An 18,683-nucleotide genomic window follows, 5' to 3' on the forward strand; every position below is an offset into this window, starting at 1 on the left:
TTTCCACTTGAATGACTGTTACGCTACAATTTTGAATATTTGTATACATTATTATTAAAGAATAAACATACTAGAACAACTAATAATTTAACCTTCAGCCAAGATTTTTGCTGCTTCGCTTTTCCAATTGTATGTGATCCATCCTTGATTCCTTTTCCCAAGTTTTTTTTAATTAAATAAATGAGACGAACAACTTTCTTACTTCACTAGTTATTATAATTAATATGTTTATCTTTAGCTTTCTTGAATTTTAAAATTCGCTTCAAATACCTAAATGACATACGTAAGTCTAAAGGTAGCTCTTGCTAATCAACTCGTCAACCAATAAAAATGATGAGGTTATAATTTACTAGAAGATATTCAATGACCTAGTGATTAATGGATTTGATTGATAAACATAAAGTCTTATGTTTAAATCTCAGTGGAATCAGAAATAAATATTTTACATCTATCTAAATTTTGATGAATAGAATTGTATGATATATGTTGTTGGGAGATAACAAGTCAGTTTAATAAAAAAAAGTTTCAAGTAGTAATGTTTCAAAACTTACCCTAATTTCTTAAAAATTAATCATAAGGGTGAAAAATGAGAAAGGATTAAAGTAAAAAAGAGACGGAGGCGGATCCGGGTCGGGTCATGCTATATCCCATTATCATCTGAAACCCTCGAGCAAAAAATCTTCTTTTCGTCCCCTCTCCCTCGCTCTCACTGTGCATCAGCTCCAGCTCCTTTGGTGCTCCTTAAACCCTAACTTCAGCTCTTTCTCTTTCTCTTTTTCCACAATGAACTGTTCAAGTAAGCTTCACTCCCTCTCTCTGTTTCTTTACTTCCATTTTCATGTAAGCGTATTATTTATAATATATAGTCCTTTTGATTGTCTCTGATCTGTAGTTTCTATTTTTTGTATAAATTTTTCCGTACAGTTTCCGGCGAGGTGCCGGAGGATCCGGTGGTGTCGAAAAAGTCCGGACTCCTTTTCGAGAAGCGTTTAATAGAAAGACACATCTCTGTGAGTTTCTATTTTTTATTTGAGCATTTGAATTATATACGCGGACAATATGAAAGAGTTTTACGAATTTAGTACAGTTTTACTGGATACACATGTGCTATAGAGAGATATATGTAATTTGTGTTAAAGTGACTAGTAGTGTAAAGATTCTCTACACTGTCAGGAGTATTAACTTATATATGGTTACAGTATCAGTACAGATTTACTGGCTACAACATGTTATTTTACCTTCCTTTGTAGGTTATGGGTCTATGCTGTCTGTGTTCTGTACTATCCTTTGTAGGTTATCTATCCATGTTTGCTGTAAAAAGCTATCTGTAATTTGCGTTAAAGGGTCTAATAGTGTTAAAGGTTCTTGACATTGTTAGAGTATTAAGCTCATCTTTTAATGCTGTTTCAATGTGTGTGCGTTTGTATGACCGAGTTATTTCTGGCAATGGGGGTTCGGATAATGGCCTGCCCCTCCCTTAAGACCAACCACCGCCTTCGAAACTAGGAGAAATGGGCCTGTCCCTTCTACCCTTTTTCACTTAACTACTAGGCTTAGTTCGTATGACATAGGGCTGAATCTGTCACAAGTCCCTCGACGTTTTGCCACTCGAACCTTTGTATGCATTCTTTTTCTCATGGTGTTTTCACTTATTTATGTGGTTCAGTTTGCGGTCAATCTTGAAAAGAGAAAGGTTCTATTTCCGAGCTTGTGTCATGTAAAATGTAGGAAGGAATGGAACAATAACAATTGTGCCTCAACCTCAAACTAGTTAGGGTCGGCTATATGAATCCTTTATATTCATTCAGTTCAATTTGGGTCAGTTTCATTAAAAAACTTACTAGTTTGTCTTTGGTATATTTTCTCCAGTACAAAATCTGAAACATTGGTCCCCCCCCCCCCCCCACACACACACACACCACAATCCCCCGCTTTATGTTCCTCCCCAAATGGGTTCTGTAATAGCTATTGGAAACTTAAGCGGCGCCAACTTAGGTTTCCACGAAAAAATGTAAAGATTTTGCTAAAGTAAAGTAATTTTATTAAAGAAATCAGTACCAAGAAGGTACTGAATAGATTATAAAACTCAGTACTTTGAGCAGAACCTTCACAAAAACAGAGCCTAACAAGTCCATGAAATCATACTAAATACACTTTCTCCTCTAAGCCAACGGAACAAGTTCTGGAGACATATAAATTTTACAATTTCATTCAGTTCGTTTTTTCCTTCAAAACATTTTTTGTTCCTCTCCTGCCATACTGTCCAGATGATACACATGGTATTAGCTCGCAAGTTTTCCTCAGTCTTCTCTTTACCCTTTGTCCTTGCCAACAGTTTAGTAATTCCTTAAAGCTTTGTGGCATTACCCAATGAACACCAAATATATTTAGAAATAAGCAGCAACCCACCCAAAAACGTGATGATTGCAATGTATCAACAGATGATTAACAGTTTCTGCACAGCATTAACCCAAAAAAGCATCTATTACATAAACTGAATCCCCTTTTCTGTAAATTATCCTGGGTCAAGCAAGCTTCATAAGCAGCAACCCACCCAAAACATGCAGTTTTCGTTGGGGTTCCACAATAGTTTCAAGGGCCAGAATGTCTCCAAATCAAGTTACTGATCTATTCACAGCCAGATTTCACCATATATATTCCATATTATCTGCAAGACAAACCTGAGTGTCTTCTTTGTTTCTTCAATATTTATTGTCTGCATTTTCTGCAAAAAGCACTATCATCCATCCACCAATCTTTGAACTTTCTCCTAAGCTGAAAATTCCAACCATTTTGCATAAAGCAGTCAGCCATCAGGCATTCTTGATTCATCACCAGACTATAAATGACAGGAAGTTGATCCTTTAACCGCCCTTCTTTAGACCATTTATCAGTCCATAGTTTGATTTTCCATTGCCCACCTTTAATTTGATATTATTCTTAAACTCTCCCCATAAACCTGCTATTTGTTTTGATATGGCCACTCCATAAGAGTTGTTCACAGGCTTAGGATCTCAGGATCCTTCCCTTCCATACATAAGATTTATAACTGCCTTCCATATAGCATATTGTTATCATTCCATCTCCATATCCACTTATAGAGGAAAAAAGATTGAGTAGAAAGATTAGCATTCAATCATCCATTTTGCTTGATTGTGTGAGAATTTTCATAGTTCTTTGGAGGGAGAATGTTAGCATCTTTTTTGGATAAAGTAATATGTTCTTACCTCTGGCTAAATGCTGCATTTTCTCAAGTTTATATGTGTATCTTTTTGGTTGGTACAGGATTATGGTAAATGTCCCGTAACCGGAGAGCCATTGACGGCAGATGACATTATCCCTGTTAAAACTGGCAAGGTAATACTATTTTGAAATATATAACATAATATGCCTAGTTTTTCTCAGTATTAGCTTTATGGCATGATCTCAATTGGGTTTACATCGTGGAGCTTACTAATATTGGTACTTATTGCAGATAGTGAAACCGCGACCTGTACAGGCTGCAAGCATCCCTGGGATGTTGGGAATGTTTCAAATAGTACGTGTTTTTGATCCTTGATTTTCTGCTTCCCATTTTTAAGGTTTGTTGTGCGACATTAATTAATATGTAATGCCGAGGAACTTGACTACTCAGTTATCATTTTGCAAAGCTATGTTTCTTCATCATTCTTTGAAATAGTATTAAGCACTCATGCAAAGATTATTTACCTTTGAGGGTTATGTTGGAAAATTAAGAAGTTTTTGTCATGATATGCCCCATATCTCTCAAAATGCTCCTTTTTATTTAAGCGGATTGCTTAAGTATTGCTTAGTTCATTGTTCAATTAGAAAAGAGGCGTGCAACCCAGGTTAAAATCATCATCTTGAAATTTATGATCCTAGCTAACTTAGTTCATGAAGCTTCTAAATAAAGCTTTTGACATCATTAGATATGATGTGCCAAATTCAGCAGGATGATTTCTGTTTGTTTATCCTATAGTGTTTTTATCACTTTATACTTCACATGTGGTGACTACTAAACTAATTACCATTTATCTTGAAGCAAGTATCTGTTACATTTGATGCTTCTGTAGTCTTAATTTTCTTTTGTCTCTTAGGAATGGGATGGTCTGATGCTGTCAAATTTTGCATTGGAACAACAATTACATACTGCAAGGCAAGAGCTGAGTCATGCTTTATATCAGGTGAAGGAAGTGGCCTACATACTTTTAAGTATCTAGAACTCTTTATTCTGGAGAGTTTATCCTTCAGACTGTCTTTTACAACATAGGATCAATGATTGTTTTTTTTGGAACTTTAAGGTCTTTCCTAGGCAGTATCGACATTAAGGCAGCCTCAGATACTATTTGATGAAAGAGGAGAGAGGATGTACAAGTTGTAAATTCTGAAAGCTAGGTGTTACAAAGCATGAGTAGTACTTGAATCGATTTTTCTATGCAAGATGATCTTGTATATGAGATCGAGAAGACCTACTCCACCGGTTTTATAGATTATGCATACAGATAATAGTTGGAAGTTGTTCAACATCAGAATGAGCATCTAAAATGATATTTGCTACAGTTCCATAGAGACATAAAATAGAACTATATATCTAGATGTAGTTATAATTTCGTCTCTTTTCCTTTGCAATTTAGGGCTTGATTGGCTAAAGAGTTTGAAGCTAACTTATCCGAAGAATAAAAGAATAAAAAAAAAATAAACGGTCCGAAGGTTTTGGTAAAGACCCATTTTATTTTACTAGGCATTTTATTTTGTACAGTGGAAAAATATACAAATGAAGGGAAAATAATGACCCACTAGTAGCCATAAGAGTGATACGAGATGTCCAGTGGATGAAACTAGCACAAATTTATAATTAAAAGAGCGTAAACAGCAGAGTGAGTTAATGTGTTTCTTATCTGTTGATGTTAGGGCTTAATTTAAGTTGGAAGTTCTTTTGTGCAAGTTTTTCCATTATAACAAGTCATTTATTGTTTCAAGTTTTCTATTTTGTATAACGGGGAATAAATTCTTCTATAGTAAAACCCAACACCCTCAAACTCCCAACCTAGGAGCTCAACATTGGACCCTTCTTACTTTTGCTCCCATTTGTGACTCAAACTCCAGCCTTATCTTTGGGGGGGGGGGGGGGGTCTTACTACCAAGCTCTCTCTCTTTTTTCACAATGGACAAAAGAATTTTAAGCATATCAAAGAAATAAGTAGTGTCATATTGTCTTTAAAGTGACATGAGTTTTTTTTGGTCTATGCCATAAGTTCTGCTTAAAAATTGGCACAAGAAGAGAGTGGAAATTCGATTTGAGCTATAGAGAAAGGCTTAGACCAAGGATCAGATAGTCAAATGAGTTTTCAGTTTAAAAAAGGGATAGATCTCACTATAACGAGGTTCAGTTTAAATCGGGTGGAAGCGAGTGGTTTAGTGGCTTGGGGAGTCCATTGCATCAAGAGTATAGAGACTGATTGGGCCCAAGGACCCTTTTAGCAAACCAGGAATATAGTTAACAAAGAGGTAATTGTACTTGTGTCGGTTGGAGTCACAATTGAGTAGAATTAGCATCCTAAGATTTGATACTGTTGCTTTTTGTTCCAATAATCAGGTTCTAGATTCACTGTATTTTTGTTATCTTTTCTATTTTTGACGAGAAGGGTGTCTGTGCCTGTTTGCGCGCTTGCTACCTCCCACCAGCACAAGATACCGAGTAACTTTTCCCACAAGGCTTAGGCAGATGGAAAGAAGTCACATAGTATTTTTCTCCTGTCTTTCAAATCCAAATTTCCCTCTTCTCAATCTCCAAAATTGACATCTAGATAATTTTCTCCTGTTCTCTCGCCCTACATTCTTCTAGTAGCTGCTTCTCAATATTACAGTTTTCTGCGTGCTTCCCCTGGTACATCCCTTGCGAATTTTATGTATTGTCTTGGCAGCATGATGCTGCCTGCAGAGTAATTGCCAGGCTGAAAAAGGAAAGGGATGAGGCAAGGGGGTTGCTTGCCCAGGCTGAAAGACAAATACCCATGGCAGCCACTACAGCAGTTGGCGCTACTGCTTTAAGCAATGGGAAAAGAGGTAGTTAATTTTTATGCTTTGCGTGTGTCTTAACCATCTTCTTTTTCCTTATGATTCTTGTTATCAACTTGTATCGATAGCTGCCGAGGATGAGGAGATGGGTCCTGATGGCAAGAAAATTCGCCCTGGAATATCAAACTCTGTCATTGAGACTCTTACGGAATGTAATGCTGCTCTTTCACAACAAAGGAAAAAACGACAGGTAATATCTGCTACACACATTTGGAGGGTTTTTTAAGTAGGATTGTGAGTATCCTTTGTTACTTTCCCCTCATTCTCTTCTGATATTGTATTATATGAGCTTTTTCCTTGCTGCTGCTTCTCCCAGTAGGAAGCAAAATGATTATTTCACTTTTTTTTCTAACCTAGATACCGGCAACACTGGCTTCTGTGGATGCTCTGGAAAGATATACCCAACTGAATAGTTATCCTCTTCACAAAACCAACAAACCTGGCATTTTGTCTTTGGATATTCATTATCCTAAGGTAAGTTCTTTCTTCTGTTTTTTCCCTTGATTTGTTTTTAATTATTGTTCACAAAGGAGATACAGCTAAAATCTGTTACTTGGACCTGGGTATGGTTACTTATTCAATGCAGGCGTGTGAATTCGGAACCCGTAATTGCACCTTTTCCTGCTAAGTATTAGTATAAAGAGATTGGAAGTACTGACACCCAAGTCACACCCGTTTCACACTTATGTTGATGCAAATTAAGGATCCATGAAAGATATACTAAAATACATTCCCATTTTGGTTTCACAGTAGCTAATACGAGTCATTTGTTATTCAAACTTCTGCTTTTAGTACAGATGCATAAAGTTAGTGGCTTTTGCATAAATGGCCTTGGCGTTGAAAGTTGTCCTTTTTTCTACGTAGATATTGAGTGCTTATCCAGATAAACATGTGATAAAATAGTTACTTGTGTTAAGGCACAAGTGGTTTTACAGTACTAGGTTCCTATGGCTATGGATTTGGAAGGTGAGTTAGTTAGATCTAGAGCCTGCTCATATATCTGCATTATCACATTTGTGCAAAACCGAGGAATAACTTATTGTCATCAAGAGATTCTCTTTAAAGATGAAAGTTTTGGTTCATGAGAAAGTCAAAAGTTGCAGATATTCGAATGGTTCGTGCCACTTAATTCTTATGCTTCCTTGTTTTCTTGGTGCATATTTATGGTTAAACTTCTTTCAGCGTCTCTAATATCTAATTTGTGTTCTGTTAGGATTTAATTGCTACTGGTGGTGTGGATTCAAATGCTGTGGTCTTCGATCGTCCTTCAGGACAGATCATATCAACACTAAGTGGTCATTCAAAGAGGGTCTGTCTTCTTATTGACATTTCTTTTTCTTACTGTTACTTGATAATTCCTTAGCTGTGTTTGCTTTGCAAAATTTCTGGCTTAGTATATTCTGCCTTTTTAGGTTACCAGTGTAAAATTTGCGTCTGAGGGTGAACTAGTGGTCTCTGGCTCAGCAGATAAGGTAAGCCTGACTGTTTCTCTTTAGTCAAGTTGAACATGCACTTTTCATTCAATAGTATGCCTTCATCTTGTTTTGTTGAAGCTTATACTTTCCTTAGTGTGTTCTCCCCTTCTACGGTAGGTTATGTGCTACTTGTTAGGAATAACTGGAAAGGGTTCACTTGTAAAGAATATCTTAATACGAGGTCACTGATATTAGATGTTACAGTACGGGGTTTCTTTAAATTTTGCCACCATATTTACTCTTTGATATGTTTCCAAGAATAGACTGGATAATAAAAAAGAAAAGGATTTGTTTGATTAAACAAGTGTTTTTATTGATTGTTTTGTCCCTTCAGTTCTAGCCTCTAGGTTCAGATCTGGTTAGTACTAGGATTTGGAAGTTCTTTATATGACAGAAAAAACTTTAGAGTCAAATACTGGATAATAAAAAAGAAAAGGATTAGTTTGATTAAACATGTGTTTTTATTGATTGTTTTTTCCCTTCAGTTCTAGCCTCTAGGCTCAGATCTGGTTAGTACTAGGATTTGGAAGTTCTTCATATGACAGAACAACTTTAGAGTCAAATGTTTTTGTCATTTCAGATGGGTTTGGCACCTCAGCTAAATAATAGAAAATATAAACATTAACACTGTTGTTGCGTAATGCACAGTTGCATGACTAGCCTCAGTGGCACTCTTCCGTTGATGTTTTACTTAACTGTGTAGTTGAGTTTTGCAGACAGTTCGTGTGTGGCAAAGTTCTGAAAATGGGAACTATGACTGTAGGCATGTCTTGAAGGATCATACGGCAGAGGTAATTTCATATTAGCATCTCATTGATCAATACTGAAAGTTCTGATATCAACTTACCTTCTTATTATCTAGGGACAAAATGCTGGTAATAGTCCTGCTTGATTGTACAAAACTTAATATTTTGGAAAACAAGCTAATAAGCTTTCCAGTGTTGATCCTTAATCTCGGTGCCCCTTTTAGTATTCCATCTTTTTGGGTATTTTGTTTCTAGGCTTAGATATGCGAATTGTGGAAGAGATCATTAAGAAGTGAAAGATGGAGATGGAACTCATATATTTGGACTACTGCTTTGCTGTACTAGAAAATTGTAGTTTTCTATATGTACTGTTATATAAATTATTAAGAGTGGATTATTTGTTCACGCAAAGTGCAAAAAATGAATTTGATCTGAAATTACTGGGGGAGTATTTCTGTTGTCCTTGGAGTTGTGTTTGCCTTGTGGTGAAATTCTTTCTTCTGTTCCCAGACTATCTTCATAGTGAGCTTCCACCTCTTGAATGAATACCTGCTAGTTTTTATTGATTTGTGCTATCACATTCTGCTTGAAGGAAAAGTAAAAAAAAAGAAGTAAAATACATTGTTGGGGAATAAGGGGGTGGTGGGATATTTCAAGTGGAAATCAATGTTTTGTTGTCCCTGCTATCTAATATAAGTCCTCCAGACCCGTGAAATTGCCGTCACCCTTCACATTTTTATGATGCTTCATTTTTAGGTTGTGACTTCTTCAACTGGATTTAGTGTACTTTCTAGCCATCTAATTAGATATATACATCTACCAATGATTACAGGTGCAAGCTGTCACCGTCCATGCGACCAATAACTATTTTGTGACTGCATCTCTTGATAGCACATGGTGCTTTTATGATCTTGCTTCTGGCTTATGCCTTACACAGGTTTCTTTTTTCTCTGGCCTCTCATTCTCAAGAAACAATGTAGAGTTGTCTAGAGTCGTCGACTTTTAAATTTATTGACTTATTAAAAAAGTTCAAATTATAATGCAGGTAGCAGATGCTTCAGAATCTGAGGGCTACACATCCGCAGCTTTCCACCCTGATGGTCTGATCCTTGGAACAGGGACCTCAGGGTCTCTGGTTAAGATATGGGATGTAAAAAGTCAGGTCTGTTGCCTCAAAGGCAGCGAATACTCTTGTCCTTCCTCTTCTTCATTCCAAGTAGTCTTACTTTGTGTGTGTCTCTGTTTTTCTGGTGCTTCTCTTCAGGCAAATGTTGCAAGATTTGATGGCCATGTTGGGTCTGTAACTGCTATTTCCTTTTCAGAAAATGGTTACTTCTTAGCAGTGAGTATTCTAATACTGAATTAAACTTTTGAAACCCTCCTTTCATCAGCTTAAAGCGGTTTATGATTGAACTTGTGACCAATGTTTCCTTTCTGTGTTGATCATCAGACTGCTGCTCATGATGGTGTTAAACTTTGGGATTTACGCAAATTGAAGAATTTCAGAAATTTCTCTCTTTATGATGAAAATACACCAACTCAATCAGGTATAACCTAACAGCATTCTACTGAAGAAAAAAAGTGAAGCCATGTTACAAATCAAAGAAGCTTTGGTAGTTCGTACACAAAGATATTTAGTGTTTGCATTGAGTATTTATTGAAGGCCAAGGATTTTGTTTCATGGATGAAGTACTGTATATTTAAGCATACTAGCTTAGGACACCGCTGTTTTTGATAAATTTCCTTTTTATAGTCTGGAAGCGTTCACATTAATGAGTTACAGTATGTTTTGAGTATGCTATCTCAGGTTTTATAGTCTGGTAGCTTTGTAAATCAAAAGTCTTCTTCAGAGCTTTTCATTTTTTACACTGCGTTGGCATACAGTTTACCGCACTGGCTCCTTTCAAGTAGTGTTATATCAAGTCTATCATACTTCCATCTTTCTCATGTTTTTAATTATTTATCATAAATTCATCTCCTATAACAATTTTATGCACATCTAAGATCATCTAACGTTGCTGCTTCTCCTTTTACTTGTAGTGCAATTTGACCATAGTGGAAGTTATCTTGCCTTAGGAGGCTCAGATATACGGTAAGACACCTGCACAAATATTGGGACTGGATAACTCTCTGATTCAATGTTCTCATTTTTTTTAACTAAAAAGTAATTCCTTTTTGAGTCTCCAAAGACTTTGGCATAGCTCAATGAAAGAAGTAGAAACCAAGACACTTGGTGGATTGTTTGTCATTGTACTTTTGATTATCATTATTCTCATTGCCACTATGCATCCCTTGTCAAATGATTCTTGGAGCTTTCTTTTGGTCAAGTAGAGTTAATGTCATTTCTTTCTGTGCTGAATCAGAGTTTTTCAAGTCGCCAGTGTTAAGGCTGAATGGAATCACATCAAAACCCTCCCCGACTTATCAGGCACAGGTATAATCTTCCTCTCGTTTTCTAGATGGATTTTTGACTATTTCTGTTGCATGTGTTTATAAAGGTAATAATAGTCATTGCTGTCATCTAATGCAGGTAAAGCGACATGTCTGAAATTTGGTCCAGATGCAAAGTACATAGCTGTCGGATCTATGGACCGGAATTTAAGAATATTTGGGCTGCCTGGCGAAGATCAAATGGAGAGTTAGGCTCATTTCCAGCATGAAAGCAAACAGTCAACGCCACAGCTTCGCATCTGCTGAAGACCACTGTATTTTCTCTAGGGGGAAGGTTGATGGGTCCCGTTCTTTAATATGTAATTCTTCTGGTTTATGCTGGATCTTTGGGTGGGCTGGCTAATAGACATACCATCAACTTGGGATAACATCCGAAGTGCAGAGTTTATTTGGTCATCTCAATACCATCCTTGGGTAGTCTATTGTATCATTGTTGTAACCATTGCCTATCCTGGGAGCAAAAGTCTGAATGGAAATGATCAGTTACAGTACATTGAGATGTCAAGTTAGTAGCTAAAGAGCAGATATTGCATATATTTATGTTTTCCGACTGGGACATTCAAGTTACCAATTTATCTAATACGCTTTTTACCTGATTTTCACCCATGTTAACAAGGTACTGATTCAAATTCTCTGTTGTGTTGTGGCAGGTTTCTGAGAAGCATGTACTTTTTTCTTCTTTTTACCTTTGTCAGAGGAAATATTATGTCTGCGAGTAGGTCATGGATGTCAAATTGGGGAGCTTTTTTAAAATTTTGTTTTCAAATATCTATTTATAGTTTTTAGTTATTTTGGGCAGATTTTGAAAATAAATTTTCAAATCCCAAAAACAACTCTAGAGTGGTTTTTGAAATTTCTGAAGCTTTAGTCACGGAACTTCAAATTCTTTTAAATGTATGTGCAAATGTAATTTCAACTTTTAAAAATTATTTTTCATCTCAATCTTTAAAAATTTATTTTTTTGAAATTTTAACCAAATTTATGTTCAAACGCTAACTTAGAAACAACAAATAACTGTTCACAGCTTCGATTAAATACTGCTGACAAGGCTTTCATATTGGTCGTGCTTGCAATCTTTTTATTCCATTGGATACCCGCTATTCTCCACCGGCATAGGTACCACATAACTTTGCCTATCAAAACTTTGGTAAAAGGGAAGAGATTATCTAAGTTTTTAAGTTGTCTCTACTAGGATTTGAACATCAAAATTTTTACCTACTTCATTAACAGCTAGATTACACATTTGGATGCATTGATTGTGTTTGCGAGGTAGACTGTCCACTTTATGGGTTTTGGTTTGGAGTTTTGACACCTTTGTAAACTTATTATAACAAGTTCTCAAATCTCCAACGCCACGCCTTTTCCAATCAGAAATGTGATTTTCTAACGCTTCGTTGTGTAGATAATAGAATTTGAACATTGTTCAACAGGTTATATTGAGTGCTATAATTACAGCAGTAACAAAATGCACAATGTAAAATGCTGAATCAATATTCAGAAGAAATAATAATAACAACTAGAAAGCCTCCCCTGGCTAGAAGGATAAAGAATGTGTATATGCATATCAACCCACAATTGCTAAAATCTCACTAGGCTACAACTAGCCCATGTACAACAGGAAGCCTCTAGTATTATAAGAGGAGGAAACTGCTTCATGGACATGAAAGAATAAATAATTGTGTACTCCCAATATATAGCTATGAAATAAATTCATAAAAATTCATGCTTCGGATGTGGCGAGGTAACGGGATGCGTGTGTAAAACCCCATAGCTGCATCAAGAAGAAAAATAAAATGTCGAAGAATTTATACAAATATGTCATCAGTTTGATACCAAATATGCAACGTCCCCGTCCTAGAATAATACATTTTTAGCAAATTTGAACCAACTTATAACTAAGCCATGCGATAATATTATTTAAGAACATTATTTTGACTTCTGCAAACTGCCCATATACTTGAAACAACTTTATAAATAATCTATTTTTTTTTCCTACAATTATTCATCGTTGTTTCTCTTATGATATGACCCTTAAAAGTACAAATGAGAGCAATACACAATTTATTCTTTTCTTGTTTCCGCTGATATGTGCCTTGTCACATCAGTTAAAAGTTAACCTCCTAGAGTTTTGGTTCTCAAAATTGAAGCAATTAAGAATCTCCCCTATTATCCTTCAATCAGTCCATCAGCGATGTTTGATGTTTCAGTCCCTAAGTAATCCTTTATATCTATTTCGCTATATTGCTATATTTGGGTCCATTTCGTTTCAGTATTGGTAAATAATTTATTCTTAAATGCAAGTTAACACTTCTCTAAATCTCACACTTATACCTACACTGATATGTAAAACTCTAACCAAACTAAAAATACTAATCGCAAACATCAAACACAATGTAAGTAACAACAAACAGCTAAGCACCAATCCTTATCAAAGCACACAACGAATTTCTCCTTTCTTTGACACAGAACATTACCTCAACATTCCTCAGTTCAAACTCTTGATCATGTGCCAAGAATGAGTTCCCAAATGTTTCACAAGGTCCACTACTGCCAAATAACCTTCACAGAAAATTGCAAATAAGAAAGGAAGAAATTTGCAAGCAACATTATATAGGGCAACGCAGAGAAACTACAATGTATATGCCAAGGCAGAGAAACTCACAAATCACCATCCAAGCTTAAAGCAAAATTTCCACCACCTCCAAGTGCGAGGACGTCATTCAAACACAAGTAAAAATATCTATTGGCACCTAGTCCAAAAATAACAAAAGATTAGCTAATGTCTACACCATTTCATGGATTACTTCAGATCAGAATCCTTGGGATTTTCTACAAACTATATACAGTGACTTGGCTCATCTATCAAAATGGGTATACAAAGCTCATCTTTTATGTTAAGTTCCCATAGACAAGCTTTGATGTGGACTGAGCAAGAAGATTTATCAGAAAAATGCTTAATGGAAACATGATCAGTCTCACTAGGACATTGAAATTTATGTTATTTTATTTTGTATTTGACGGACTGGTAGTTGCAACATATGTTAGAGCAATTTAGATAGAGGAACAAAGTTAAGTAGCATAAGAACTCATTTTGAATTAACTCTTACTCCTCTCTCCAAACAAAAAAGAAGTACGAAAAAATAGAGCAAAAAAGATCATATGTGGAGATTGGAAGAATGTCATCAAAGGTCACAATAAAGGATTGTGCCAGGCGTTCAACTAAGGGTAACATCTTAATCTGCTGATAATTTTCACAAAGAATTAGACTTAAGATATGTTTATCACCGCAATTTGCCAGTGACAGTACACAGTACCTAACCAGCAGTCGTTTTTCATCAGAGAAACCAACTATGTTGAAAGGAGGAAACCAGGTCCCTAGTAAGAATGTAATGTTGCAACATAATAAACTTGAAGGTGAAACGTAATAAAACTTTCTAAAGTTTGACGCAGGTCTTTGACACGCATCTATGATGTTGTGCTTGGTTGGGGTTAAAAGAATAGAGGGGAAAGGGTTGCTTCTCAAGTTCATATACTAGCGAAGGAAACTTCCAATCTGTCCAAGCCTTGGTGGACAGAGTTACCCGATACCTGTGCAGCTATGCTGGTGGGAGGTAGAGGTACCCGTGGAATTAGTCGAGGTGCATGCAAGCTGGTCCAGAGAGACCACCGATATAAAAAATAATGGCCTCTATCTCCAACCATAAAAGGAAATTTTCCTCAGACAAGTCACGGGGGGCAAAATAACCATATATTGGAACAGCTCGAAGAGCCTTTCTATATGTAATGTTTAAACAAATTGGCTTATGTATTTAATCGTGATGGCTCATAGTTAATTCAAGCCTGCAGTTTCTCTTAAATATAAATTTTCAATTACTGCTTTATACAGACTGATATTGTAACAAACATCCGGACAATTTGCTTACCTGTTGGTCTAAATAACCTTGGTTCACCATATAGAGTTGTGAATACAAATGTTTGATTTGTTCCCTGACACAATAAAACAGAAATTACATTAGCATTGAAAACAAAACCAAAACTAGGTGACGATTAAAAAGGCAGATATTGGCATTTGCTTTTTAATCCTTCATTTGGGGTGAAGGGGTTCTGAAACCCCTTCTTGCATCAAGTCGATTACCAAGAGTAATACAAACTGGTGTTTTTCTTTTTGAAAATTACTGCATCATTATATTATATCAGTTAAAGAAAATCAAATACTGCATGTGATTGCTTTATTACTTGGTACTTCCTCTTAGCAGTAGGCCTCAACGGTGCCTCAAGCAACCCACCAAATACAGCACCCTGCTTATCACCAGTAATCTGAGACCAACATTATTAAGAAAATTCATTTTCAAAAGAAGAAAGAGATGCTTTAAAATTGCTAAAGAATTGGGATTGCATGCACGGCAAATATTTATAGTAATTTAGGTGAAAATACCAGCAAGCAAGGACCAGAAACATCGGCACTCCTCCGAATAAGAGTACGAAGTGATATACCATGTCTGGCCGTGCTGCCCTTCATTCAAATGAACAAAAATAGATGTTAATACTCAGGCTACCAAAATTGCAATAGATGTCACAGTAGAAACTATTTTAAGGTCAAGATTACCTATATAACAAGACCCATTGACAACCTTTCGCTATATTAGGAAGGGAAGACTGGAAAAAATCATATAAATCCGGAGTAATGAAAACAGAATCGGTGGTTAGATAGGCCATGGACTGCTCAAAACTGTGTCTATCCGGAGCATCTTCAAAAGTTTCGGAACCGCTGACAATGCTACTTGCGGAATTAGGCTCTCCATTATCCCTGTCAGTATTTACTGTTTCCTTCTTTACACAAAGTGAACTCTTGATGCAGCCATTTTCACCTTCTTCTGGATAAACATTCGGTATCTCTTTGTAATCATCGTGATCCTCAAAATCATCCAGAGGTTTATTGCGCCACGAGAAACTTTTAGTTCTCCACGTAAAAGAATGTGATTGAAGTGGTTTGACATCATCTCGATATCTTATATTCTCAGAATATGTCGATGGGAGAAGAAAAGAAAGTATAGATGTTACAGATTTTCCTTCCTTAGTATATGGCCTGGCCTAAACACAGAGAGAGGTAATGTTACAAATAATGTGCACTGCATAGAACAACAAATCTCTTATTGCAGAAAAAGGAAGGGAAACACAATGTAGAGCTTCTAATTTTTTCCCAACAACAATAACAATAACATACCCAGTATAATCCCACAAGTGGGGTCTGGGGAGGTTAGTGTGTACACAGACCTCACCCCTATTTTATGAAATATTTTAAAATACAAAAGAATAAGAAATAAGAACAATGTAGCATAAGTAGTTCACTCTTCCAGCAGGAAATGCAAACTCTATTTGCATATAATATAATTCTATTAAATGTAGCAGCTGAAAAATGCTACTCAATTTAGTGGCAAACTGCTATAAACAAACTTGAGCTTGAACATCCTGTGTTCTTTCTTGTTAACTTTTTATCTCATAAATATAACAAGTGCTTCATATTTTGCAACCGCAAAATAAACAGCCATGAAGCAACTAACTGAATCCTTAGACGTCGTTTAAAGTTATCTTTTTTCCTTTCTTCTCTTTTTCAGTTACTAAATTAACTTCATGCACAAATTCCTTAGACATGATATATAGTTTTCATCATTTTTCTAAATTTTTTTTCTAGTTACCTATTTCATGTTCATGTACAAATTCCTTAAACATCATTTAAAGTTCTCATTTTTTTTTTCTTTTTCTTTTTTCAGTTACCCATTTCATAGTCAAGTAAATTCCTTAAACAACATATAAAGTTTTCATCTTTATTTCTTTTTTCTTACTTTTTTTTTCCAGTTAACCAATTTAGTTCATGCACAAACTAATCAGCCCAACTGACAGATCACCAAAACTTAACACTGCCACCAGCTCAATTCACATATAATGGTGAATAAAAAAACAAACTTTAACTCCACATAAAGATCAAAGGTAAACATTCATAAACCAAAATCACACAAGATTCATTCAACAGTTTAAATTCTAAGAAAGAGAAAGAGGAAAAAGAACCTGAGTTTGTTGATCAACAGATTTAGAAGGGGAAGCTGAAAATAGACTTGAAAGTTTCTCAGAAACTGTATCTTTTATGGAATGCATAGCTCTTTTTCTTTCTTTCTTTGTTTTAGCCTCTAACCGAATTCAGAACCTTTGAAATTGAGAACAAAAACTGAGATATGAAGGGTTAATTTCAGACACCCAAATGCAGAAATTCGTTGAATACGGCAATGTGAAAGGAAAATGGTTTTTTTACTTGGGTTGCATTTGGATTTTTGGGATCTTGTGGTGGTGATCTGAGAAGCTGAAAAAAAGAGAGGAGAATGTGCACAGCACCGACGGCTTGTAGTAACAGCTGAAAAATTAGAACAAAAAAGATTTTTTTTGTTAAAATTCTTTTCACATAATTTAGGGTCAATTTCACCATTTTCCGGTTTTTAAATTTTGGACGCGTACTTAGCTAAGTATTACTTGACTTTTGACGGTAAGGATATGATAATCCCAACTATTAATGGAAAACAAGTACTCCTAGTATAAATCAAATTTAACCCTTTGTTCATTGGAAAATAAGAAAGCTGTCCAATTTTGAATTTTAGACAAGGATATTCTGATCTTGACTCAGTACCGACATTTTTTTTCTCTGACTTTGACTAGTTGGTGGGGGTAAAATAGGGTGGAAACAATTTTTTTCTTTTGAAGGGAAAAACATGATTTTGGAATATAATTTTATAAATTGGTCATTGTTATAAAATAAAGACTATAAAAGAAATAAGCTGAAGACAAGTATAGACGGAGATTGATATTTTATTCAACTTTCAGAGTTATATTCATAATGAACTAAAAACTCCTCTATTTATAGAAGAAAGGAAGCAGCTGCGAAACTTTTCAGGAAGCAGCTGCGAGGCTTTTCTTTAGCTGCTTGTAAGTTGTCTGCATGAGCTGCTTGCAACCTGACTGTTTAATAAGAAACTGCTGCAAATCATTTCATTGAGTTGCTTGCAACCTGCCTGCATCAACTGCTTGTAGATAAATTTCAACAGAGTATTAAATGGATAATCTTCTTCAGGAAGATTATCTATAGCGGAGTAATGAATGGACATCCACAATATAATATTTTCATAACACTCCCTCTTGGATGTTCATTAAAAGATAATGTGCCTCGTTAAAATCTAACTAGGAAAAATCCAGTAGAAAAAAACCTAGTGAAGGAAAAAGAGTACACATATTTAGTAATACACATTTCTAGCCGCCTCATTAAAAACCTTACAAGAAAAAACCCATGGAAAAAAACCTTAGTAAGAAAAAAAGAGTACAATGTGTATTTCACTCCCCCTGATGAAAATCTTGTTTCAAATATTTGAATCTCTGCATTCCAATCTTGTATACCATCTTCTCAAAAGTTGAAGTTGGCAAAGGTTTAGTGAACAAATCTACCGGATTGTCACTTGAACGGATTTGTTGCACATCAATGTCACCATTTTTCTGAAGATCATGTGTATAGAATAATTTTGGTGAAATGTGCTTCGTTCTATCTCCTTTTATAAATCCTCCCTTTAATTGGGCTATGCATGCAATATTGTCTTCGCATAAAATTATGGATCTTTTATCACATTCCAAACCACATTTTTCTTGAATAAAATGAATCACTTATCCCGACCATACGCATTCCCTGCTTGCTTCATGAATAGCTATTATCTCAGCATGATTTGAAGAAGTAGCAACAATTGATTGCTTTGTGGAGCGCCATGATATGACAGTAACTCCACATGTAAACACGTACTCGGTTTGAGATCGAGCTTTATGGGGATCAGATAAATAACCTGCATCTGCATAACCAATAAGATCTGTACTACCTTTGTTAACATAAAACAAACCCATATCA

The 18,683-nt window shown here is 35.7% G+C and overlaps 2 protein-coding genes across 3 annotated transcripts; one reads left to right on the forward strand and one right to left on the reverse strand.

Moving 5' to 3' along the window:
- Positions 1–645: 645 nt before the first annotated feature.
- Positions 646–11,346, forward strand: LOC107769884 (pre-mRNA-processing factor 19 homolog 1). Its single transcript, XM_016589140.2, has 18 exons — positions 646–796; positions 925–1,010; positions 3,286–3,357; positions 3,476–3,538; positions 4,098–4,184; positions 5,925–6,066; positions 6,147–6,268; positions 6,436–6,552; positions 7,292–7,387; positions 7,491–7,550; positions 8,270–8,344; positions 9,132–9,236; positions 9,345–9,461; positions 9,564–9,641; positions 9,750–9,846; positions 10,340–10,391; positions 10,663–10,733; positions 10,830–11,346. Exons 1-18 carry the CDS (start codon positions 784–786, stop codon positions 10,940–10,942), a joined length of 1,566 nt encoding a protein of 521 aa, XP_016444626.1. The 5' UTR covers positions 646–783; the 3' UTR covers positions 10,943–11,346.
- Positions 11,347–12,216: 870 nt separating this feature from the next.
- On the reverse strand, positions 12,217–17,423 carry LOC107769885 (oxidation resistance protein 1). 2 transcript variants are annotated; one of them, XM_016589142.2, is made up of 8 exons: positions 16,817–17,423; positions 15,357–15,841; positions 15,186–15,258; positions 14,987–15,067; positions 14,674–14,737; positions 13,413–13,500; positions 13,225–13,309; positions 12,217–12,521 (listed from the first exon to the last, which is right to left on the reverse strand). In XM_016589142.2, the coding sequence occupies exons 1-8, from the start codon at positions 16,901–16,903 to the stop codon at positions 12,471–12,473; spliced, it is 1,014 nt and encodes a 337-aa protein (XP_016444628.1). In that variant the 5' UTR covers positions 16,904–17,423; the 3' UTR covers positions 12,217–12,470. The 2 variants fall into 2 exon arrangements, with proteins under 2 accessions (XP_016444628.1, XP_016444627.1); XM_016589141.2 differs by having other exon boundaries at positions 12,217–13,309.
- Between the last annotated feature and the right edge of the window lie 1,260 nt (positions 17,424–18,683).

The sequence above is a fragment of the Nicotiana tabacum genome, chromosome 14 (assembly GCF_000715075.1).
Source record: "Nicotiana tabacum cultivar K326 chromosome 14, ASM71507v2, whole genome shotgun sequence".
NCBI lineage: Eukaryota > Viridiplantae > Streptophyta > Magnoliopsida > Solanales > Solanaceae > Nicotiana > Nicotiana tabacum.

Excerpts from the sequence above, each read along its gene's own strand:
- LOC107769884 (XM_016589140.2), top strand. Across the intron at positions 8,345-9,131 it reads TGAAGGATCATACGGCAGAG|GTGCAAGCTGTCACCGTCCA; the intron begins GTAATTTCATAT and ends CAATGATTACAG. Across the intron at positions 10,392-10,662 it reads TTAGGAGGCTCAGATATACG|AGTTTTTCAAGTCGCCAGTG; the intron begins GTAAGACACCTG and ends GTGCTGAATCAG.
- LOC107769885 (XM_016589141.2), bottom strand. The coding sequence starts at position 16,903 with ATGCATTCCATAAAAGATACAGTTTCTGAGAAACTTTCAAGTCTATTT. Across the intron at positions 15,842-16,816 it reads CTGTTGATCAACAAACTCAG|GCCAGGCCATATACTAAGGA; the intron begins GTTCTTTTTCCT and ends CTCTGTGTTTAG. Across the intron at positions 13,501-14,673 it reads AAGGTTATTTAGACCAACAG|GTGCCAATAGATATTTTTAC; the intron begins GTAAGCAAATTG and ends TTTTTGGACTAG.